Source organism: Gossypium raimondii, chromosome 8, assembly GCF_025698545.1.
Source record: "Gossypium raimondii isolate GPD5lz chromosome 8, ASM2569854v1, whole genome shotgun sequence".
Lineage (NCBI taxonomy): Eukaryota > Viridiplantae > Streptophyta > Magnoliopsida > Malvales > Malvaceae > Gossypium > Gossypium raimondii.
The window spans coordinates 61148728-61173750 of record NC_068572.1 but is presented as its reverse complement, the minus strand read 5'-3'; the positions used below and the strand labels follow the sequence as shown (position 1 = coordinate 61173750).

General features: G+C 31.3%; 2 protein-coding genes and 2 long non-coding RNA genes across 5 annotated transcripts; 2 read left to right on the top strand and 2 right to left on the bottom strand.

The window, feature by feature from the left end:
* The first annotated feature begins 2580 nt into the window (after positions 1–2580).
* On the top strand, positions 2581–3339 carry LOC105792824 (RING-H2 finger protein ATL56). Its single transcript, XM_012621623.2, has one exon. It carries the CDS (start codon positions 2661–2663, stop codon positions 3195–3197), a length of 537 nt encoding a protein of 178 aa, XP_012477077.1. The 5' UTR covers positions 2581–2660; the 3' UTR covers positions 3198–3339.
* A 7261-nt stretch (positions 3340–10600) lies between these two features.
* On the bottom strand, positions 10601–14284 carry LOC105792823 (protein SUPPRESSOR OF MAX2 1). 2 transcript variants are annotated; one of them, XM_012621621.2, is made up of 3 exons: positions 12733–14284; positions 12373–12655; positions 10601–12267 (listed from the first exon to the last, which is right to left on the bottom strand). In XM_012621621.2, exons 1-3 carry the CDS (start codon positions 13896–13898, stop codon positions 10732–10734), a joined length of 2985 nt encoding a protein of 994 aa, XP_012477075.2. In that variant the 5' UTR covers positions 13899–14284; the 3' UTR covers positions 10601–10731. The 2 variants fall into 2 exon arrangements, with proteins under 2 accessions (XP_012477075.2, XP_012477076.2); XM_012621622.2 differs by having other exon boundaries at positions 10601–12264; positions 12733–14283.
* Positions 14285–16127: 1843 nt separating this feature from the next.
* On the top strand, positions 16128–17086 carry LOC105792821 (uncharacterized). Its single transcript, XR_001133358.2, has 2 exons — positions 16128–16546; positions 16641–17086. It is a non-coding gene; the product is annotated as an uncharacterized LOC105792821 (long non-coding RNA).
* Positions 17087–17178: 92 nt separating this feature from the next.
* On the bottom strand, positions 17179–17513 carry LOC105792822 (uncharacterized). Its single transcript, XR_001133359.2, has 2 exons — positions 17449–17513; positions 17179–17365 (listed from the first exon to the last, which is right to left on the bottom strand). It is a non-coding gene; the product is annotated as an uncharacterized LOC105792822 (long non-coding RNA).
* Positions 17514–25023: the final 7510 nt, after the last annotated feature.

The following is a 25023-nucleotide window of genomic DNA, read 5'->3' as shown; positions in this document are numbered from 1 at the left end:
AAAACTTTTTGGCTTCACCCTTGAAAACAGTTAAAATTTTAATTAAAACCCCCAAATTTTTTTAAAATTTAATTAAATCCCGAAAATATCCTTCACTTATCTTAGGATAAGTCCTATAGTTTCCGGGTGGTTTTGAATACTGCTAGTTGTATTGTAAACGATGTGAAAATGAAATATTGAAACGGTGCATGAATACTGCGTGCCAAATAACCCGGCATGTCAAATAAATTGGTCTAATTGTGTTGCCAGGCACAGTAGTTGTTCCAAATTTTAAACTTAGTCCATCTACTAAAATTTTGAAAAATTGAATGCTCTTACCACATTGATTTACAAATTCTAGTCCAAACTGATAGCGGTGTTACTTTTCTACCATTAAAAATGCTGACGTGGACGTGAAACTGCTGATGTGACATTAACTAATATGCTGAACTTGGTCGACGAATCTGTTGGCATTAATGCCATGTAATTTTTTTAGTTATATTTTGGCATAAGTTGCATAATTTTTTGAAATTCTAAATTTCAATTTTGACCCAGATACTAGATGTTAAATTATGATATTTTCAAAATATTATGCGGTAGACATATTATCACATGTGTAATGTCATATCAGTTTGATAATTGCACATAATACTCATGAAAAAGGCCATCTTATTTCTACTTAATGAATTTAATGACTAATTTTTAAGTGAAGAGTGAACTTTAAGGACTAAAATGAACGAATTAGATAAATATTATGCATTTTATTCTTTTTGTCTTTTTTTAATGTGCAAAATTGTTACGATGTATATACCACATCATTACATATTTAAAGAAAATCACGTCAATTTATTTGATAAAATTAATGAAATTTTTTCTTAGAGTTGAAAATACACATTTCGTAACCTAAAGCATTAGAAATGACCAACTTATAATAAAGAGACTAAATTTACAAAAATGAATAGTGTAAGGACCATTTATAAAAATTAACCAAAAATATGTCACTTTCAAAGGAGTTGCAAGCTTCTTGATTCCATCCAAAGCAAATGGAATCTTTCCATCAATAGTGAAGAATATGCTCATCAAGTATGATGGGAGAAAAAGTAAGAAAAGACGTCCTTTTCTTATCTTTTATATTTAAAATATACCCTCATAATACTCTTTATAAATTTAAAATTTAGTCCATATATTTTATTTTCGAGAATTCAGTTCTTTTACTTTTCAGATTTTAAATTTAGGTCCAATTGTTAACCCAATTAATTTCTTTTTATTAAATTTATTGGTGTGACATTTTAAACTAAAAATACGCACTTTGTAGTTATGTAACTAAAAGATAGATGTTGTAATGAAGTTAAATTTAATAAAATAATTTTAATAACGTTAGCAGTTGGCACCTAAATTTTAAAATTTAAAAGTGAAGGGATTAAATTACTAGAAATAAAAGTATAGAGACTTATGGTATATTTTAACCATAAATATTGGGTATAGTGGCAAATTATGTTGAAATTTTAAGGAAAGAGTAGAGTACATTTTTAAGAGAGGAGGCTATAAATACCAAAATGATTTATCTCCATAAACCATGAATCCAAAAATAAATTAAAACCGACATGGATGATACCTTCATTTTTCCAAAAAGAATATTTAAAATATACCCACTAGAGCCTTAGCTCCCAAAATAGAAAATTTGTGTTTTAACCCTTCTAAAATCTAAAGAGTTATAAGTTAATACATGGTAAAATTATATTTTGACCCTTTCGAAAATTATAAAGTTTTAAGCTTACAACTATAAGATTTACATTTTGGCTCTCATAAAAAAATTAATTTAATTTCAGCCTCTCCAAAAAAATTTCTAGCTTCGCCCTTGAATGTAGTTACCGAATACTGAAAGTTGTAAAAATTAGGCATAATAATAAATATAGCCCTTAATGTTTACTCATTTTGTCACTTTGACCTTGATTCTTTTTTTTTTTTGGATCACTTTGGTCCTCAACCTTAAATTTTTAGTCAAATTGCTTTATTTTTTACTAAAAAATTGATTGAACTATTAATATTTTAATGGCACTGACATGGTAAACTACGTGGCGGTTTACTTGTACTTCATTGCTAACATGGATAGCATTTGAAGAATTTTTATGAATGTTTTGAATTTTGTCACATTTTTAAAGATTTTTTTTTTACTTTTTATGAAGTACACGTAAACTGTCAAAGAAGCAATAAACTTTTGAAGGTTAAAGACCAAACTAATAAAAAGAGAGAGTAAGGACCAAATTGATCAAAGAAGTAAGCATTAAAGACTAAATTTATTATTATACAAAAATTATTAAGTATAATGGCTAAAAAATATTCATCTCTATCTATAAAAGGCACACTTTTCAACACTTATCAAGTAAAAAGCCCATAGGAAAAAATAGAAGGAAAAACCAAAAACAGTTATAAATAAATAAATAAATTTATAATTCTAATTTCCTAAAACAATGAGCGCAAAATAAATAAATATTTTCTTTTGTTTTCATTAATAAATTAATTAATAAATAAATTTTAAAAAATAATGTTTGACCATATCTTTAGCCCCTTTATAAATTTATATTTAAAGTTCGTTTCTTTTATTTCCAATAATTTCTCAGTTTTCACATTTACCATTTCAATCTCAAAATCCCCAGAAAAAGAAAAAAAAAAACCCCACCATGCCGCCGCCGCCGCCGCTACCTCCACAATCCTCCCCAACCGGTGGTTCAACGTCGACGCCGTCGAAATCGAAGGAAAAGTTCCTGTCTTTGATCTTAAAAGCCATAATTATGATGCTTCTCATCTCTTTCTTCTTCCTCATTTTACCTTTAGCTTCTTTCCTCCTCCTCCTGCCTCTTCTCCTCCGCCACCGCCGTCACCGCCACCGTCGTCACCATCTCCATCCCTCCTCTGGGTTTTCCTCGAAACAGCTCAAAAAGCTTCCCCAATTCAGATTCTCCCACGAAACGGAATCCGTCGGGTCGGATTCGGATTCTTGTGTGATTTGCTTAGATGGGTTCAGGCAAGGTCAATGGTGTAGAAGCCTCGTTGGGTGTGGCCATTTGTTCCATAGGAAGTGTTTGGATGGTTGGTTAATCAAAGTTGCTGCTTGCCCAATTTGTAGAACGAGGGTTCGATTTGAAAATGAAGATAATTGCAATTCCGGTCCTTGTTGTTCGAGGAGAGCAGAGTTTCAGGGCTTGTTTGATTTGTAAGTTTATTGCAAATTTAGTCCCTCTTTTTTGTATTATAAAATTGTACAGCTCCCTTTTTCTTAATAATCGTTATGAAGAATTCCTGCAATTTTGATTCACAGTTTGTATTGCTCTTTTAATAATTGAATTGCCTTTTATTTTATTTATTTTTCCTCATGAATATGATGAAGATTGCTGATACCTTTATTTGAATTTTTATTATTATAATGAGGAAATTGATTATAATTGTTATTTTTTGAAGTTTCATTAATTTTTTAATTTTGGCATTTTATTTTTGTTGTGATTATCAAAATTTGAAGGAATTCTGTTTATGTTATTGATTTCATTTACAATCATTTTCTCTTGAAGATTTTATCTTGGTAGCCTTTGTGTGATTATAAATGGTGAAACTACCTAAGAAATCCCTGGATCAATTTACTGTTTAGAAAATTGACTTTATTCTCTTAACTCGAAATAAAATATTTCAGTAGGAGAATCATAAAAACTTAAATATGATATTATATTGGTAGCTTTTGTGTAATTATATGTGAGAATGAATCTTCACTGTCCCTAATTATCATGCACATGAATTCGAGTTACTCTTTTTTATTTATTTTAAATGTATGAAGAGTATTAGGATTGAGAGCATATATTAATCAAATAATAAAATGCATGCATCTGATACATATAGAAGCTCATGATGAATCTCTGTTACATAAATATGCACAGAAGAAAATGTTAGTTAATGCCTCTCTCTTTGTGTTTCATTGTTTTTCTATGATGCAGCGAACATTCATAATTAATTCCATCATAAATATTACTTTGATGTGTCCATTTCCTTAGTGTAGATTATTACTCAAATGAGATGAAAAACAAAGATGCTAGCCTATAATGGTCCAATTGACATCATAAGCATATCATGAGATTTTTTTTCTGGTGAAACAAGCTTGAAATGAGCTTGTTACAATGGGATGGTGGCTACACCCCTCTAGTTCCCCCATCTTCCTCTCTTCGGGACACAAACATTGTTTTGTTAGGACATGATAAATCAAACCACTTTTGACAAGACAACTATTACTTGTTACAAGCATGTTCTACACTACTGACCTAACGAAGGTACCATGAAAGTGACTAGTAGGCTCTATCAAGAGGTGACACACGACCTAAATAGGTGAAACCCATAAAAACATAGTCTTCACTCCCAAAGAGGAGACTTGCTCATCAGCTCCAACTGAAAGTCCCATCCGTACTTTCTTCTTTTCTAAGCTCTCCTCCCTTTTTCACCACCTCGTACTATGACCCCAAGTGGTACGGCTATCCGCCCAAACAGGATGAATTGTCCTCAATATCCACCACATGTTCCTCCATGTCACCTTTTGGTATCAACACAGCTAGAATTGTCTTAGCAAATTCTAGGATGATGGCTCCGCCTACTTGGTTTCCCCGGCTACACCTCTTTGGCCACAAGCATTGTTTCGTCGGGACTTGAGAAATCAAATCTTGACAAAATAACCATTACTTACTAACAAGCTTATCAAGAGGTGACACATGGTCTAAATAGGTCAAACTCATAAAAATACCTTCCTCACCCCAAGGAGGGGCATGTGCAGCTCCAACTCAAAATCCCTCCCTTCCTCATCTCCTCCTACCACCTCAAGTGGTACTACTCTCCGTTCAAATAGATTGAATTGTTCTATTATCTTCCTCCACGCCACCTTTTGGTATCTACATAGCTTAGATCCTTTTGTACCACCATAGGTGAAGGGTGATTGTGCTGCTAGAGGGGGATTCCATGTGTGTGTTTTCACTTCTTCAGGTCTTACTTGACGGTTTAGCATGCTATTCATTTCATCACTTTAGGGGAGGGATTACGATAATTTCTTTGTGAAAAGTGAATGTAGTAACTGGAAATCATCTATTGCACCATATGTCTTTGAATGATTAATGCCTGCGGACACTTCACTCTTCTCAAGTATTGATAATCTTATCTGCCATTCATTAAAATGGGAACATCATGAAAGATACTTAAAATATCAAAATAAGATAGGACCACACAATAAGGGTATGCGATATTGTAGGTTTTATATTAAGAAAAATCGAGAATTAATTTGAACCAAAGTGTTTAAATTTTTATCCATTATTTAAATTGAACTTTTATGATATAAAAATAAATGAAAATTAAAATAACTTAAAAGTTTTATTTTTCATAAAAATACATTTGTGAAAAAGACTATTAAATAATATCTAAAAAATACAAAACAAAGGTCAAGTCGGGAAAATTAACAAACTCAGGATAATTAAATAAATGTTTTTGTTTTTATAACATCAAAATAAAAAATGGAAATAGGATTAATTAAAATAAAACTAACCGGCCGGCGGTGCTGCTTTTCAAAAATATACGCGGCACGACACTGTATAATAGTCGGTTACAGCGGAATTTAATCCCATGTTCTAGATCTTAGTAGATAACGATGAAGACTCATCCAATCAGAACCGTCCAAATCACTTGTCATATATATAAATATCTTTTCAACTTTTCCAATTTCTCGTATGATATTATTTATTGGGGCAAATGACCAAAATCTTGTTTACGTGGACACAAATCGCGCCCCTTATGATGCGATTTGTTGACGTGAGTGAACAGTTTCTCATTTTTAGCTTGGAAAATTTTGAAAGGCCATAATTTTTCGCTCGGTTGTCCGATTGAGACGAATTTTTTTTATTTCGGCAGTTTGTCAACGCGTAGATCTCGAAAAGTTATTTGAAATAAAAAAAAATTCGTCTCAATCGGACAACCGAGTGAAAAGTTATGGCCTTTCAAAGTTTTCCAAGCTAAAAATGAGAAACTGTTCATCGACGTCAGCAAATCGCGTCCTAGAGGGCGCGATTTGTGTCCACGTAAGCAAATCGCGTTGACGTGGATGTGATTTCCTGGCGCGTACCCTGACATCGCGCTGACGTGGACGCGATTTCGCGGAAAATGGACCATTTCAGTAAATAATTAAATAATTGACCCATTTCAGTAATTTTTGAAAAAAAAAAGGTTTTTTTTGGTCATTTGCCCTATTTATTGTACGAATTGCACTTAATTTTTCTCTTGAAATTATATTTTATTTTTTTAGTTTAATATTTAAATTATTATCCTGTTATATTTTATCGAAAAAATTAATAATGTTAAGAAAAACACAATCAATCAAAACATGCCATATGTTCAATATTGACCGATAATGTGAGAGCTGTCACAATGAAGTAGAGCTGCCCTGTTTTGGACAAGGCATTGGGAGTTGATGAGAATTTGAATCCAATGAATCATGTTATCATTGCCTCTGCTTGCTGTCATGGTAGAGTCGAAGGCTAAAAGGGATTTAAAATATTATTTTTCAGTTGTTAAGTGGTTTTAAAAAATAATTTTTTAAAACTTTTAAAGGTCAAAAAAAAAATTTACCCAAAAAATTCTTTTTAGCTTTTAAGGGGTTCAAAAAATTTTTACCAACTTATATAGGAATTAAAGGATTCTTTTCTAACTTTTAAAAAACTTAAAATCCCGTTTTATTATTTTGCTTAGGGCTCCAAAAATATTAAAAACGGATCTACTTGCGGTCTCTTAATAGGGTAATTCGAGTCGGTTCATGGAACATTATAAATACATTAGCACTAATAATGTTGCGGACATCATTGTCACAATGAGGTATTCTCCATTGGAGAATTGGATTTGGTTTAACATTGAGACTTGTTGGTTTTGAATCGTGATGGCATTATGAAGCCTAGTGATGAAGTTATTTCGGTGTTGAATCGACAATGCGATGACACGGAAAACATTCTTTTCGTTGTGAGCGATTGAGATTGGGAGCCATTGAGTAAGTGGACTTGAGTTGATGTTGTTGAACCTATAATGCAACTTTACATGAAGATGACAAATGGCTGTCGATGGAGAATAAAGAAACCGCAATCGTCTAGCACCATCGAGACGTCGACCTCGATCACAGTTTATGCCATGCTAAGGATCTTCATGGTCTCTTTGAGAATGATCAAAGACATAGTTGTGGAAAACCTTATATCAAACACGAAAAGCGGGGTGAATTACTGGGTTTTATGATGTACATCGGAGATTATCGGTTGAACAAAGACACACTTGAAAGCATCGTACAATTGTCAGCTGACCCGAACTTATCGATTGTATTGAAGTTTCTTTTAAGGTAAACTACACCATTAGTCACAAAATTCCGTCTAAATTTTTATTTTGGTCGCTTAACTAAAAAAGTCACAATTTGGTCATTGAATTATTCAAAGTTTTCATTTAAGTCATTAGACTGTTAACATTTATGCTATATGACTTTCTTTATTCGTATTACTTGCACTAATCGAAAGTTCTCTTAACCCTTCTTTTCTACAATTTTGTTTTTTTTTTATTAAACAATTTTAAATATCACAAATCTACGAAGTAAAATTCAAACAACTTTTTTCTCCAATCTTAGGCACTGACTATTAGATCAACTTAGAACTAAAGTATATTCTTCTACTCGTCAATGGATATTGATCCACCACACTTGTTGTCAAATCGTTGCTTGGAGTTCATTGGCGGAACTTTTTTTTATAAAATAACAATAACTCAATGACTTATATAAAAACTTTTGAATAGTTCAACGACCAAATTGTAACTTTTTTAATTAAGTGATCAAAACGAAAACTTACCCTAATTTAGACATTTTCTAATATGATTTAATTTAACCCTTAGTCCAATAAAAAGTTTGGACAATTTCAAAGATGGGTGTGGGTCCAATTACTAGTATAAATGGAATTAGAATCTTATAATCTAATTGCAACCACCTAAAGTGAAAAATAAATGGAATCAATCAAATGCAAGACCAATATCTTACACAAATTTTGCAATGTTCCAATGCAATTTAATATATATACACGTTTAACAATCTAATTTGTTTTATGCAAATAGAAAATTTCATCAATGTGTAAAAATAGAATAAATTTAACCTTTTCTTTAATTTTTTTATTAGTTAAATCAATTTTTTAAACATTTAATATGGTGTGCCAAATTGGTTAAGTTTTTTATTTTATTTTCAATGTAATTGGTTCAGTTTAATTCGCTTTTATGGTTTGATTTATCGAAATTTAATTATTAATATTATTAGCTAATTATGAATTTTCATCAAATTAAATTTAAAATTCAATTAAACACTAAAAGTTAACATTTTCATCTTCAAGTACCAAAATATATAAATTGTATTAAATAACAAATTGTTATTAAATGGTTTATTTTCTTAATATAAAGTGTCAGCAAATTTGATCCAACATTAAAGTGCATGGAATGGTAAAAGATTTAATATTTGTTATCAAGTCCTCAAATTTACAATTAATCTCGAGTTTGAATCTGAACAATTTATCCCTTCCATTCTTTTCATAAAAAAATGGATAAATCTCAAAAAGTATAATGTCAAATTTAGCTCTCAACATTTATATTTTTATTAATTTTACCTTTATTCTTTTTGAGATAAATTTGGTCATATAATTTTTAATGATATTGGCATGGGAACTCGCGTATCACTCCAAGTATATTTTATCTTGACATGACAATTGTTTGTCTCATATACCAAATCAACCAATAATTTAAAAATTATAAAATATTTAAAAATTAAAATTAAAAATCAAAAATTTATAAAAGATTATAAACAAATTAGCATGGAGTACATGTGGATTGCCATGTATGCTGAAATATTTAAAATTAATATTTTAGTGAGTATTTTCGTTAAAAACAACATTCAATTAAAAAAAAGAATAAGAGTCAAATTGACAAAAGATGTAAACATTAAGTGCTAAATTTGACATTACGTCATCTTAAAATTATATATTTAATGCACAATTTCATACATGGACTTTGATTTGGTGCAATTATGCACAAAGAACTTCGATTGTGCTTCAAATGTATATATGAAACTTTAATTTTGATTCAATCGTACACAATTAAAAAAATCATTAATTTATTAAATAAATATACTGATATATCAGCTTTTAACTTGCTTTGTTTAATATTGATGTCATCAAATTTAACCCAAAAAATATTAAAATAATTTTTTTTAAGAAAAAAAAGCCCCAAATTTATGTGGCTAATATGTAAAATTGGATATTATAGAATGTGAGCTTTGCAATTGTATGGCAATTGGCTCTCCCCGGTTAAGTACGTAACCCCTATGCCCCCTCACGTTTTCATGCTTTACATATATTTATTTTATAATTTTATATATATATTTAAAATTAATTATATATTATTACCAATATATATATATTCAGGTGGAAAGTCAGATATTTTATAGTAGAGGGCCGGAATTGAATTTAAAATTTTTTTGAGGGTCAGAACAGAAAATTTACCAAAATTTTAGAGTTTAAAGAGGCAAATAGGTATCAAATTAAACTTCATTTAAACGAAAGTTTTTGGTCATTATACTACAAGCTCGGTTCATATATGTATATAGAAAATTAGGTAAAAGCACCTCTCAATTTTGATATTAAGCAAATTGGTCCATCTAAAAAAATTAGAGCAGTTTAATCTCTATTAAATTTGAAAGTGAGCAACTAAGGACAATTAGCCACGATGTTATCTCGTACATAATTTTGATTGGTATAATAACAATTTTAGCTCTTGATATTTATATATTTTATGTAAAAGTTGACATAATGTATAAACGTTGCAAGCTAAATTTGTTAAATCAGGATCAAATTGATAGAATGTGTAAATTTTGTACGCTAAATTTGTTATCATAGCAATAGAAAATATGTCCAATTGACGAAAATCATTAACGTTGTAATTAATTGTTCTTAGTTACTCACTTTTGAAATTAATGATTAAATTACTCGATTTTTTAGAAAGACTAATTTGCTCAATATCGAAATTGAGAGGGACTAGAGAGATCTTTTACCAGAAAATTATTATTTAGATATATATGGTAAAAGTACCATAGGAGTCCATGTGCTACCATTTAGATTGCATTTTGGTTATTGAAAAAATGGATAAATTAATCTTTATACGTTGGATGAATTACCAAAATCGTTCCTCCTTTAAATTTAGCATAAAATGCTTGTTTTAGTATATTATAAAAATATAATAACAACTTCAGTCCTCAACTTTTACACATTTATTTAATTTGATTCTTATTCTCTTATTTTAGAAAAATTCATCTTAATATTTCATTTTTATAGCACCACATTAACAATGAAACATTGAGCCCCAATTTGTTCCAAATAAAAATATAAAAAATTAAAAACAGAACATTTCTTATAAGTTAAAATTAAATGGAAAAACAATTAGATTGTTTTATATTTTTGAAAAATATAATAAAAATAATGAAATAAAATAAATGCTATATATATTTATATTTGTTTTTAACAAAAAAAAAAAAAAAAAGAAGAAGAAGAAGAAGCGAATATTAATAAGTATATACCGTTAAATCTATCAACGTCTCCCCGCCAAAAATAGTTTGAGTATATTTACATTTCTATCCAACAAAAGTAACAAAATACCAATTGTATCCCCAAATAGCTCTCACTATGAGAACGCATCAAGGACCACCTTGACACTACTAGGCAGCCAATCTCCATGGCTTCGTTCACAGGATTCGTCATCGAGTTCAAGTCGGACAACTAGAGACTCATCTGACACGGGAAATTGTGTTTTCAACCGTTGCAAGCTCGGAACCAATCTTTTCTCTATCCATTCTTCTAATCCGGTTCTACCTATCCATACACCACTCATAATCTTTTCTAGAGCATCATCTATGATCTCGATCGATACCCTTTCCCCGATAATGCTGGAAAATCTTTTTGTTATGTTGTTTGATATATTGCGTCTAATGGGACCGAAGTCGACGGGTTTGAAGACGATTGCATCGTTGACAGAATCAAGCAGTTCACGGGGTATTGATGATGTTGAGTTGGATGATAGCCTATTAGCGAGGCCATGTTCTTCGTGGTTGACCGTGAGATCGCTCGAGTGGTGTGATCCATCTTCCACATTAGTCGCTTCATTAAGATCAAAACATAGCGGTGAACTGGTATCCTTCCTTGGCTTTGTTGCTCGGCTTGCCTCATGTAGCCAACAAGCTCGACGCTTTGAAGTTTTCTCCAAAACGGATAACCTTAATTGCCAACCTCCACTTGCGATACAGGTGAGCTTCGTTTCATCCAGGGAAATACCATTTGATGAGAATTTGAGATTATCTGGCAACCAATTTGCAGTGAGAATAAAAATAACATTTCCGAGACTGATCTCACGACCGTGAGAATCAGTGAGTCGGCCTCTCTCCATTGCTTGTTTTATGCCACCTCTAACTAACATATTTGCTTCGTCTATGTCTTCAAGCATTACTACCGAGAAAGGATTCCTCTTAACAGCCTCTGCTATTCTATCCAGCACAGTTTTACCACGGAAACTCAAATCGGATTCCCCATCATCACGTCTCGAGCCAAGACCTATCACCACGGGATCAGCCCCGCATACTTGATTTGAGAGGACCGACGCCATCTTCTTCTTGCCAACCCTGTCGGGACCGGAAAACAATAACCAAACATCACCCTTTGATCCAGCACCCTGTCGTTTTCCATTGTCTAGTTTACACCGCGTCACTGCTGCAGCCACCGCAGATGCTGCATCCTGCTGCCACCACACCTTCTCAGTTAGACCTTTAAGGAGTTTCTTGAACGAATCAGCATCTAACGCGTTTAACAGTTTGTTGCTTTTCAAATCCTGTAACTTGTTCCATGGTTCGGAAGGTAGGCAGCCCAAAAAGTCCCTCACACACTCTTTATGTGTTCTTTCAAGTTCGGTCTCGGTTATCTTTGGCCGTCCAAGAACAAGGTCTGTTCTTACCGGACTTCCAGGTTGGCTAGCTACAAGATTCGGGATCCGTTGCAGTGTCTCCCCACTGCACCTGTTTAATGTTAATTTGGGCTGGAAAGGCACCAAACTCGTCATAGAAAGAGCCATAGGAGCAAACTGGTCAGAGCTTAAACCGGATTGATGAAATTTCGGGTGTAGATGCAAGCAAGTATCATTCCATTTCTTCTGGAGTTCTTGAATCTTCTGCTTCAAAAATCAAAAGTATATGTATACATATATATATATATAGTTCACATATTTACATAAAATATTCCAATAAGACTTGTTTTTTGTTTAACTTGAGATTGTTACCTGTGCCTGATCATCATGGACTCTTGCATTCTGCAACCATTGCGGCAATGCCGGCTGAGTTGATTTGGAATTAGCATCAGACAATGGTTTCTCGAACTCCTTGGCTGCTAAAAGTTTGGCAACCTCTTGTTCGTAATTCTGCATGCACTGTGGACAACATCCTTGTTTTCGGGTAGGGTCGAAGTTCTCTGAGAGTTGCCTAGGTCGAGCAGCTGTAGTCACAAACCCATTCATCGAGGATAAGGACTCAACAGAACCGTTAAGGATCCCATTGCTCCCAAACCTGCGATCAAGCATATTATCCAAGTTAATATGAAGATTAAACCTAAAAAGGGTTCAAAATTTGTAAGAACAAATGACCTTGAAAGCATTTTAGAAGCAACAGGAACTGCTTGCAAATCCCAATCATTCTCCATTGAAGGATAATAAACTTGGCACCTCAAATAAGTTTCACAAGTAGCTGTTCCAATCAACCATAGTCTCCCATTACCTTCTCCGAACCGCTGCAACTTCGCCATCTCCGCCACCGCAGCAGCACCGCCTGGTTCCAGTAGAGACAGCCGTTGAGCCCCGATCGGCTGGTTACTCTCTACTAGCCATTTCAAGTCACCCAAATCAAGAATGACCCCTCCAAAATCCAAATTCCCAATCTTGGCTCCAATTTGAGTGCCTAATTCCTTGATTTTTGCAACCATTTGGGGTTTATCCAATGCCAAATCCTTCCATAAATGAACCACTTCAACGTTTTTAAAAATCCCATCAATTTCTTTACCTTGAATCATCCTTAAAATCTCTTGAACCACCGATTCCGGCGCGGGTTCGCCCACCAAAACCGGGTTCCTTTTCTTTCTCTTCGTCAAAATATCAAACACCTTTTGGACATCTTCATTCCTTTGATGCCCTGACTGGCTGTCTGCCTTTTGTTGTAACCTCGGGTTCAGATACAAATTCCGGTTAACAGAAGGGGCGGCAACGGCCGGTTTGAACCCGAGACGGATTGTCCCGGTCGGATTCTTTCCGTTCAAGGATTGTTCAATGGCGGATTTAACTGCTGGACTTGAAAAACTAGCTTCACTCATTACTCTACTAACGCTTGGATCATCGAGGATCGATATAATCAACTGTTCTAATTCAACTTTAACAGCCAAAAGCGGTTGCTGTTGTTCGGGACACCCACGGCGTTGATGGGCTTGAGCGCGTTTCAAAGCAGCCATCAAAGCGTTTGAAATCGGCGGGTCGAGTCCGGTGCCGCCATTGTCGGCGCTTTGAGAAGTTGGGAGACGTTCCAACGCCACACTGAAACAAAGCTCCAAAGCTCGACACTGTAACGGGTGGGATGAACTCGGGTGTGATTTAATACACGCTTGGCGAAGGAATCCGGCGGGAGACGATAGAAGCATTGCCGCCACATGAAGCGGCGTCGTTTGGCCGTGATTCCGACGGCTTGCTTCGGCTATTGAATGGTTTAACACGGTTGCCGCCTCCGGCGTAAGTGTTTGTTGGATCGTACTTAACCCAACTCTCATTTACGTTAGAAAGAATTGAAAGGAATCAACAAATGAAAGGTTTAAGCGATTAAAATCTTTGGGCTTTCTTTCTATTTTCACAGAAAATAAGAAAAAAAAAAACAACAAAAAATCGATCTTTATTTTAAAAAAAATCTCCATTTTTCCTCACCCATTTTTTCTTTCTCTTTGATTCATCAATAACTAAAAATATCAAGCACAATTTAAGTGACAAGATTTAGACTTTATATCCTCACCACCATCCATAAAATTGGGTAGAAAGGTAAAATTTGAAGGAAAAAAATTGATCTTTTTTTTAAAGGGTCGGCTGAAAGGTGCATGAAAATATGTTTGTTTTTATCAGACAAAAAGAAAAGGTAAAAACGAAATTCTGGAAAATTGAGAAATGGAAATACTTTTTCACTTTGCAACGATTTCTCAAACTATACTCTTTTCTATTTTTTATTAATTAAAGTTTCAGGTTTGAATTTTTAAATATAAAAACAGGTTTTAGAGAGTTTGACTTCTGTTTACAGATCCAACAAGATTCATCTGTGAGCTTTAATTCACATCATTTTTGACTTTTCGTTTATATGTTGTAATGTTTTTATTTTGTTTTGTATTTACTCAAATATGTAAAAGAAACCGATTATATTTTGTCTTATTTACTCGAAAAATAAATAAGTTGATTTATATGTATTAGATCAAATAATAATCCAGGTCTTGATATCAAAATCTTCGTGATATTTTTATTGTTAAAAATTGTTAAAATTTAATTTAATATCCAACATGGGAAGTTTTAAATTCAACCAAAAACTTTTTGTTCGTGTTAAATTAATTAATAAAATTAAATGAATATATGTTATGTATGAATAGAGAAAATAATATTATAAATATTTTATTTATTGTGTAAGGGTCCAAAATCGATATTCTATAACTTAATATGATTATGATTATTCGATACCTAAGGGAAAAGCTAAATAATAAAATTAATGCATATGGTTTGGTAAAGAATTTATTTATAAATATTGATTAAAATACACTGTTTTAATATTTATTTATCTATATTTTCTGATATCGATTTAATCCACATCACTGCAAACAAACAAATTCAACATTTTCTTACAAAGAAAAAAACAAGAAATTCGATCCCTCCATTCATCTTGAGTTTTTTTCTTTCAATTTTTATTATAATTAATACATCTAAATAATTAGAACTAAAATTAATATTGGATTGAAAATTAAAATATATGAAAAGTTTAAAAATAAAAGTAAGGAATATATCTTAAAATCGTATACAAATATTGATCAAACGTGCAATTAGATAAATAAATTTTAATTTAGTATAATTATGTATATGAAATTTTATTGTAGTTTAAAATATACATAAAATTTTAATTTTTATTCAATTCTATAATTTTAAAAATATATAATACATCAGCTTATTTGTATATCGCTAAATATAATTATTTATGTATATAATCTATTTAGTTAAATGATGCTTGATAAATACGTAAAATTTCTTAATTTATTTGTGATATTTCTCGTCTTCAATTATGTTATTTATGTTCCTAATTGTATTATTTATACTTATATTTTATTTAGGAAATAATTAGAGAAAAAATAATTTTATTTTTGGCAAGTTATTGTGTATTAAATTTTCAACACAGTGCAATTCTAGTATTTTCACCATAATTTGATCTACACACTTCTTTTTTGGGCTCATAATATATTGATTTAAAGGGTAAGAGATCTAGCTAAAGTTATTTCATGGCTTGAGCCCAAAAACGTCAAGAAATCACTGAAAACTGCCTTGGAATTTTGACGCGAAAATTGCCAAGAAACCTTGAAAATTTCTACTTTATGTAGTTAAGAGCATTTTTGTGCTTTCTCCATTGTATTATTTTTTTCATTTAAATAGACATTATTATGTTAAGAGAGGAGGGACTTAGACTTAGCCGTTCTTAGTTTTGTTTTGTTTTCTATATTTTATGAGTTTATAAACCTTATTTTCTAGTCAAAGGTTTTGTTTTCTATATTTAATAAATTCTTCTTTGTTCTTTGGTATTCATGCATCTTCTGTTTTATTTACAATTGCTCAAGCTTATCAAATATTCGGTCAGCATTTGACAGCTTAGGGCTCCTTTGGATGCCAACGCACTACAGTGCGTTGAATTTTTTCCCTTTTATTATCAATCTCACTGCACCACAGCTGCAGCATTACCTGTTTGGATGTGTTGGCTTGCAGCACAGTGAGGAGTTTCTGCTGCACTGGACAGCCTTAAGCTGACTGGTGGTAAAAGCTCTAGTTAGGTGTAGCTGGGGCAGTAGACATTTTTAGAAGACAATAATACCCATACTTTAATTTATTATAAAAGGAGTGTTTACTATCATGCCAGTTAGGATTTACATTGAAGGCATCACCTGTTGTTTGTTTATTACTTACAATCCAATGAATTACTATCATCGTGTTCTCCTTGTGTAGATTGTGTGGATCTTTTCTAGCTTACTACGTGATGTTCCTGTTGATCCTATCATCTGGTCTTGCAGGTTAAGGATTCAGGCTGCGGTGTTCTCCCACAAGATATACCAATTCTCTTTACCAAATTTGCACAGCCTCGAAGTGGAAATAGCAGTGGTGCGGGGCTTGGACTTGCCATTTGTAGAAGGTAAAATTAGAAACATTCAATTCCCTCGCATAGGAAGATTTGCCTGTTTCTCTTATAATCAAAATGACCTTTGTTCTTAAATGTTTGAATTTAGGTTTGTAAATTTGATAGGAGGCCACATATGGATTGAGAGTGAGGGCCTTGACAAAGGCTGCACAGTAACATTCCTTGTCAAACTTGGGATCTGCAGCAATCCCGATGATTCAGCTATCCATCACGCTTCATTGCAAGTTAGAGCATATCATGGAAGTGCAGATCTGAGTGGACAGAAACCTATATTAAGAGATCACGGTCATCGAGCTATCTCATCCAATCCCAATGCACGATACCAAAGAAACCTTTAGAGTTGCAATGAGAGAAATACGACTTACACTATTTTCTTATTTTCATATCATTTGAAGTGATGATTGCTGATTAAAGTGAATTAATTGGTTGCTGATGCAGCAACAATTGGAATGATAGAATTGTTGTACGGTTTCGAGGCTGTAACCCATCTTCCTCAGTTTGTAAACGATAAAAAATTGCGTGGTTGTTTCGGAAGGGACAGGTAGCAAGCATTAAACAGTCGATGAAACGATGGTATTTAGAAATCAATGAAACCATAGCAAAAATAAATAAATGTCACTAAAAAGTAAACAAAACAGCATGGAAACTGAGAACAAAATCATGAAACCTTAAAAACTTAAACAAGTTCATATTGGCCACAAACAGCAGACTGCTGGCTCGACAAAAAAACTACTTGAACATGTTTCTCTCTAAATTCATGGCTCACACTTCTTCGCTAGATCACCTCCTTACTTCTTGGACTTCTTCGAACCACTGAATAAGAAACATGAGAGAAATTAATCACTTGAACATCGATCCTTTTTGGAAAATAAGTAGAATATCAAAGATATACTTACCCAGCTGGTTGAGCAGTGGCGGCAGGTGGTGCTGCAACTGACTTCTCTACTCCTCCAGGTCCCTGAAGAAAAGAACTCCAGCCATATAAGTAATCTACTCAACATTATTGACATTTTGCCCGGTGTAGTGCATACCAAAAACACTGCACCATTCTTCGTTACGCTCTGTGATTGAACGAACATTTGGAGTGTGGAAAAAAAATGGCCAATATTAAGAGATATTCCAAGTTATTCATTCAATAAGCAAGTTTTAATAGTTATTGCAACAATGGTTTTGCATAATTACATTCGAAGACATGCTTGGTCAAATGATGAGGATTTTCGAGAATTTGAGAATATACCTGACATGCCAGTCTCTTCAAGCCAGTTTGACAGAGGTGAATCAAGTTCTTCTAACAGAGAAAGTGACCTTGAAATTACGATGTTAAGGGAAACCATTGCAACTAGTTTAATGAATCCATATTTGTAAAAACATTTTGTATCATAACCTAATTTCTAGTAATAATGAAACTTGTTATATCTTATGTTACTATATTTTTTTATTAAAATCATCCGTTTAGATACTTTAAATTTTGATCCAAGTATAATGTTACTATTTGTGAAAATAATATTTACCATTGTTATAAAAAAAATATTTAACTATAAAAAATAAAAAATAATTATCATTTTATCTAATAAATAATTTAAATTAATTATATAATTCATTAAAATATTGGAAGATACATTTTAATATTTTATTAAATGAATTTATAAACTCACATATTTTAATAATTTAAAAAACTTCTATTATATATCAATTCTAATTTGATGTCATTAATAGTCATTTTTTATTCTCACCTCACCGCTACAGCTGCGTTTGAATCCAAACACACACTCCACCATTGTTTCTAATCTCACCGCTACAGTAACTAATCTCACCGCCACCGCTGTTTTTAACCTCACCGGAGGCAAACACACCCCCCATCCAAACTAGCCCTTAGGCTAGTTGTCGAGTCAATTAGAATAATTGAATATGTAATTGTTTAATTCATTCTAATACTTGTGACAAATTGCATAATTCGTTTATGTCATAATTTACAATTATGTAGTGTGAATGTGTGATCTAACTTAAATAAACCTCGTTGAGGTGAGTTTGTTGGTTAGAATTAGGTCTCTTTAGTTCTTAATGTTGCCAGTAAGTTAAATATTGGGCATTGAGTTATATAAAGTTATTTATTGTTTAGGGAAGTAATTTCAAATGAGTTACCTCTTGGTTACCGAATAAGTAATGATAGATTAGTTGTCCAATGTTGAGTCAACAACTATAACTAATTTATTAAAGGCATTGAAGTTATATTTGTGTCGATGACCAAATCTATAAATCAAATGGAGATTTTACCCCTAGAGCTTTTCCCCATTGATTGTCCGAAACTTTTAATTGTTACTTTCTTCATTTTAGTTTTTAATTTGAATTTTGTTTTTGTTTTTACGAGACCCCTTTTTTATTTACTTTACTTGTTTTTGTTTAAGGAATGAAATCATTGTCTATCTCTATGGATATGACTCTACTTGTTGCTATCTACTAATTTATATTTTCAAGTAGGTTTTTATTTTTGTAGGTCTCGACAACCTATCAATGCTATGTTGAGAATTATGTTAGTATAGTTTGTAAAATTGAATCAAATCAAAATTTATAAATAAAATAGCACAAAATTAAGGATCATGTATCATTTTATATATTTGACCAAAATTCATTTTTGAGATTTATCCCAAAAAGAAAAAAGAAAAAAGACCAACTTTTAAACATTTTTCACTAACACAAAAATAAAAATCTTGATTTTTGTCATGTACATCATCCATGATATTAAAAAAACAAAAAAAATTTACAAGCAAATGAAACAATATTCATATTGTGGTTGCTTAAAGTAGTTTGAATGAACCAAGATAACTATTTGCCGAATTTATTTTGAACTTTGTTTTTAAATAATTACTTAAAAATTATTTGTTTTAAGATTTTAATTTTTAAAATATTTGTTTAGGTGGTAAAATGTTATGTCAGCATTATATAAATGTAGTCACGTGCAATCGTTTAATTGTTATGTCAATCTCATTAAGAAAGCTTAACAATCAAACTCGGTCAACATTTTACGAGAGGCTTGACTGAATTATTCTTTTCAATTTTAAGAGTTGAATTGGAAGTAAATTATGTATAAAGAGTTAATTAATTTTTTAATTAAAACTTTTTATTGGTTTTTTTCCTTTTCTATCAAAAGCTTAAAATTAATTTTCATGATATAAAAATATTATAATAATCAATCAAATTGTATATATTGGGAGAAGGGACAAAATTATATTGAAAATTAAATATATAATATTTTTGCCAATAAAATATCAAATAATAATCTGTTTTGAATATGTGGTTTTAATTTTCAAAAGACTCTATGCCTTGTCCTTAAGTGTAGACATATGTGAATCTAGAAGGTAGGATATAATTATATTAAATTTAAACTCAACCTATTTTTTTCAAAAAACGAAAGTATTATTATATATATTTTTTGGGTAAGGAATTTGTTGATATTGGTTATCAACAAGGAGAAGAAGATGTTAGAGAGGAGAGTCGGTTCACGTATACTAGGTGGTGAGCCAGTGAAAGGAGAAGGAAAAGAGAGAAGAAAAGAGATGGATGTCTTAAGGTTGGTCTTTGATACCATGCACTCAGGTTTATGTAAGGGGTCTCTCTTTATCTTGTACTGTCACATTATGGACAGTACAGAGGTTTGCATAATTGTGTGGGCGGTCAAGTGTTAGTGTCTTTACCAGTCAGTTGCCGCCATGAAGTGTACTATGTGATCTTGCTTTGATATTCTCGTTCTTGAGGTCATATAAGGCAGTTATGTCTAAGTGCTCTTAGCGAGGGGTGCATGACGGACTATCTCTAAGGTAATTCCTTGGGCCCGTGGAAGGTCCCTAACGAACCGTTCTTCACAAATGATTTCTCGTGGACTATTCGATAGCTTGCCACATGTCGTGTTTTGGTAGGAGTATAATAGAATTTAATATCTCATAAGTAAAAATTCGATTTCGAGTATTGTGATGAATAAAACAATATTACTTTTATTTCCAATTAAGAGATTTAATCTAATTCGATTTCAATTTTAATCAAAATTTAATACGACGGAAAATACCGAGAAAAAAAAACTTTTAACACCAAGCAAAATTGCTTTATAAGTACAATGATGGCATTTTTTTTGGTAAGATAGCCAAAAAATCAAAAGCTAGTGCAACTTGTCTCAAATTTTACCTATGCTATACATCTAAATGTAGCTTTATTTTTTTTTTCTAAGTAGGTAATAATTCATAAAAACAAAAAGCATAAATGACTTATTAATTGGTCCAAAGGTACCCATAGTTGGACGGTGGCACTTGGCAGAGGTTAAAATGATGCAAGTACAATTATTTTTTAGTCCCTATTAAAAATTAAGAATTAAACTTTAATCTTTGATTTTTCTTTTGTTAAATAAAAATTTTCCAATTTTGGTTCTACCCAAAAATTAATAATTCTATTTAAAATTATCTTAATTTTTTTAAAATTTATATAATTTTTAATTTTTTTAAAAGGAGGAGGAGTGTATTCTAGTGGAGAAGCATAGAAGAAGGAAATTATAAAGTAAAGTGTTTAGAGTGTCGTCCTCCAAAAAGCATCTTTAGAAATATATATAAGGAGATTTTCGGGTCTGATTTCGAGTCGAGTTATAATATATTTTATTATAATTGTGTATTTATGCATAATAAATATGTTTAAGGTATTTTTTTATATAAATTATATGTACCTCTCTTTTTAGACTTTTAAGATTAGTTTATATAATAATGGAAAGTGGCTTTGTCGTAATGGACGGAAACTAAGGGCACGCCGGTGGCCGTCCTTCCAAAGTTCTTAAAAAGTTAAATCATACATTAATTTATGTAAGTAAAAAAATTTACAACTTTAGAATATAATGATTAACTCCACTATAATTAAAAATTATATTTAATAAGTATGAAATTCGATGGATGAGGACTTCGATCCAGAGGTGAAGTCAGAAATTATTATTTAGGGGCCGGAACTAAATATGTATTTTTTAGAGTTAAAATGTAATTCATCATTATATTAATTTATATATTTGTTATCTTGAGAGTTAATGTGCAATTTAATCATTTACTCATTTATAATTTTATAAAATATAAAGGGATGAATGTGATATTTTTCAATTTTAGGGGGACTTCAGCCGTGGCCCTGCCATCCCCTTGATGTCGCCCCTGTTGGGTCAAATCAAGGTTCAAGTTGTGGCAATTAAGCATTTATAATGTTTGACTTTGATTGGACTAGTAATATAGTTGCAACTTCAAAAAACAAGTATGAAATTTAGCCCATAAACTGCTTTTAATTTTGGAATCTGGTCCCTAGACTCTTTTAATTTCATAATTGAAGTCCAATTAATTACGTAATTGGCTCACATGGCTAACTTAAAACTTTGTTGAAGCCTTGTGAGCAAATATATATATATATATATATATATATATGTCGACTTTCAATCTGCTTCATTGACACAACGTCAAAGAAGCAAAAAACCCTAGATTCAAAATTGGCAATTGCACAACTCGAGATTCAATATTTTTATTTGATTATTCAATCAATCATGCATGTAACATTGATCACATGAGCAAATTTTTCCTGAGGTTAAAAATAAAAACACCAAATTTAAATATACAAAAAATACAGCAGAATTAAACCAAAAATTAAGTACCATATTTTTTCCTCCAAATGGACAAATAGTGGTTTTGTCACTATTTTTCTTATCAGATGAATTTTGTAAAAGCACCAATCAAGCAAAAGATTATCCCAAACCCCTTTTTACAATTTAAGAAACTTTCTAAAAGAAAGCAACTATATAAGAAGGAAAAATAATGTTCTCAAACTTTTTTGAATCAAAAGTTTGATTATTATTGGTACATTGAGAACGGGGCTTTTAACAATATATATTTGAGCATATTAAACACAAATAAATTAAGAACCGGAATGATCTGAACTAAAATCGAGTAATCAACCCATCAGATTAAAACTCACATATGATAATATGATCAATAGAGGAGTTTGAGAACCTCACATGACAATTACATATGGTAAAACTTGAATTTAGATATTCAAAAACCCAAAACCTCAGCTTTTGTCAATAATACTGTTACCTCATTAAGCACGATTAAAGTAAAATAATTATTATTTTTAAATATTAATTAATAGGATTTAAATCATGTCAATGTAATCCTTCCCAATTTGTAACTTGACTCGCTAGAATAGTCCTTAATGATTGTATGGTTAGGGAAGTATGGCCCCATCAAAAGAACCCTCCATTATTCACGAGTTTAAAATATGTTATAAGTCTTTACATTTTTCATAAATTTGAAATTTAATACTTTTACTTTTATTTTTAAGAATTTAGACTTATTACTTTTTAAATTTCAAAATTTAGGTTCAATTATGGTCACTGTTCAAATAATTTTGTTAAAATTCAAGTTCATTACAATATAATTTCTTAGTTAAATTTGTAAAAAGTATAGGGACTTATGGCGTATTTTAACGTATTCACAAAAGAAAAAACGACAAATTAGAAGATGTTAAATCCCCACTTCAAAAAGCTTTATTTGAAAGCATGTGGGATCTATATTTTCCCCTTTACAACTTGTGGAATCCTTAAAAGGCTTAAAAGAGTTACCAACAATGGAAAATCCCACTTTGAGGAAGGTGAGGAAAAAGCTACACTTTTCCCCTCCCAATAATGGTGTTGAGAATTAGGGTTTGTAGCACTCACTAATAATGGTCTCTTTTACTTTACACTCAAGCATACATTCAACTTTAACTTTTGGAGATATCAAGGCAGCTGCTTTCTTAGAATGATTAACCCTTTTGGGGTACATATGTGCAAGTAAAAGATGGCCTACGTGTGCATTGATGTGTGATTTTTGGGTTTATATTGATTTTTGGGAAATATTAACCAAGACACATGTTAAGGCATATATGGGAAAATTAAGCGAAGGTTAAATAAAATGAAAAATTAAATACTGAATTATAGGGTATCGTTGATATTAGTAAGAAAGATAGAGGCAAGAAGAGTGATATTAGAAGCAGCTTGGCAGCATTAGATCTTGTTCGTGGAAAGAGTGAGATGGATTATGACATTATTGTTATGCAAAATGTTAAAATAATAATTGCTAGTGATTGAAAAATTGATCTCAAACATGTGTTTCATGAAGGAAATTAACTAGCGGATAGTATGGAGGCATGGCTTTTAATTTAGAACCGGGTCTTACTGTCTTTCCACAGTTATCTGATGCAATTCTTCAAATTCTACATGATTATTTAGACGGTTTTATAGTGCTTAAAATGGTTGTAGTTTAAACACGGGTGGTTTTCTACATTTACCAAAAAAAAATAATACCGAAATTAAGTTATAAAATTCGTTTGATTTATTTCTTAAAATTAAGTATGGAATATAATTAAATTGTTTAATAAATATAAATTTTAATATTTTAAAGTTAAAGAACATAAAAGGATAATGTTAAAAATACTTTAAAAATAAATAGCTTCTTATCTATTTATTATTTTTCACACTTTTCGTGATTACATTAAAAATTAAATCATTAATTTTAAGCTATTTTATTTTCTTTTTCAATGGTTATCAAACAAAGTCTTATTTATGAACTATTAATGGAATTTCTTTTAGCAGTGATGATATTATTATTATCCCATTTAAATATTGCTTGTGAAATTTATTAGTAGTATAAAAATACTAACCTTATATATAATAGGTAAAATCTTATATAAATTCTATATACTATGCATTTTTTGCATATTTAGTCTCTCTATTATAATTTGATAATTTTTAGTTACCCTATTTTTTTAACATTAATCTCATTATAAATTTTTATCATATCTATTCTTTTTTTATGCAATGCCTAAAACTATATCCATAGTCCCTCCCTAACCTTTAAATAAGAGGATAATGTGCTTCAATCACTTCAATCCATGCCCCCTACACTAATAACAATACCTATGTCAATTGAACTAAGACTCAATCTGCAATCACTTTACTGTTTTTAAATGTGTATTTTTAATCTCGAGCTCAATTGTTTCCTCTTGATTTTGTCAAATAATTTGGTGTAATATATTTCAAAAAGATAAAAAAAAAAAAGAAGACATCCCTCTCTCTAGAATAATTATTGGGAATGGAAATCATGAACTCCAAAATAAATAATTTTCCTAACAGGAACATGATTAGTGCAACTTGAACCCAGGTCACACCTAAAATGATACACACCTTAACCATCAAGCTAATACATGAAGTTCCAAATGAATCAATTTTTATACCCCATAAAACCAATATAAATCATACTTTAATTTTTTTTTAAAGTGAATTGAGTGTGGTTATATATATAGATATTATTTTCAAATGAATTGAGGGTTAACCATATTACATAATTACAAATCATAAAATTTATGAAGGGCCTACCAATACGAGTATAGTCCACTTCCAAATTTCAACTACAAATCATAAATGCAAA

Excerpts from the sequence above, each read along its gene's own strand:
- LOC105792824 (XM_012621623.2), top strand. The coding sequence starts at position 2,661 with ATGCCGCCGCCGCCGCCGCTACCTCCACAATCCTCCCCAACCGGTGGT.
- LOC105792823 (XM_012621621.2), bottom strand. The coding sequence starts at position 13,898 with ATGAGAGTTGGGTTAAGTACGATCCAACAAACACTTACGCCGGAGGCG. Across the intron at positions 12,656-12,732 it reads GCTTCTAAAATGCTTTCAAG|GTTTGGGAGCAATGGGATCC; the intron begins GTCATTTGTTCT and ends GCTTGATCGCAG. Across the intron at positions 12,268-12,372 it reads TCCATGATGATCAGGCACAG|CAGAAGATTCAAGAACTCCA; the intron begins GTAACAATCTCA and ends TGATTTTTGAAG.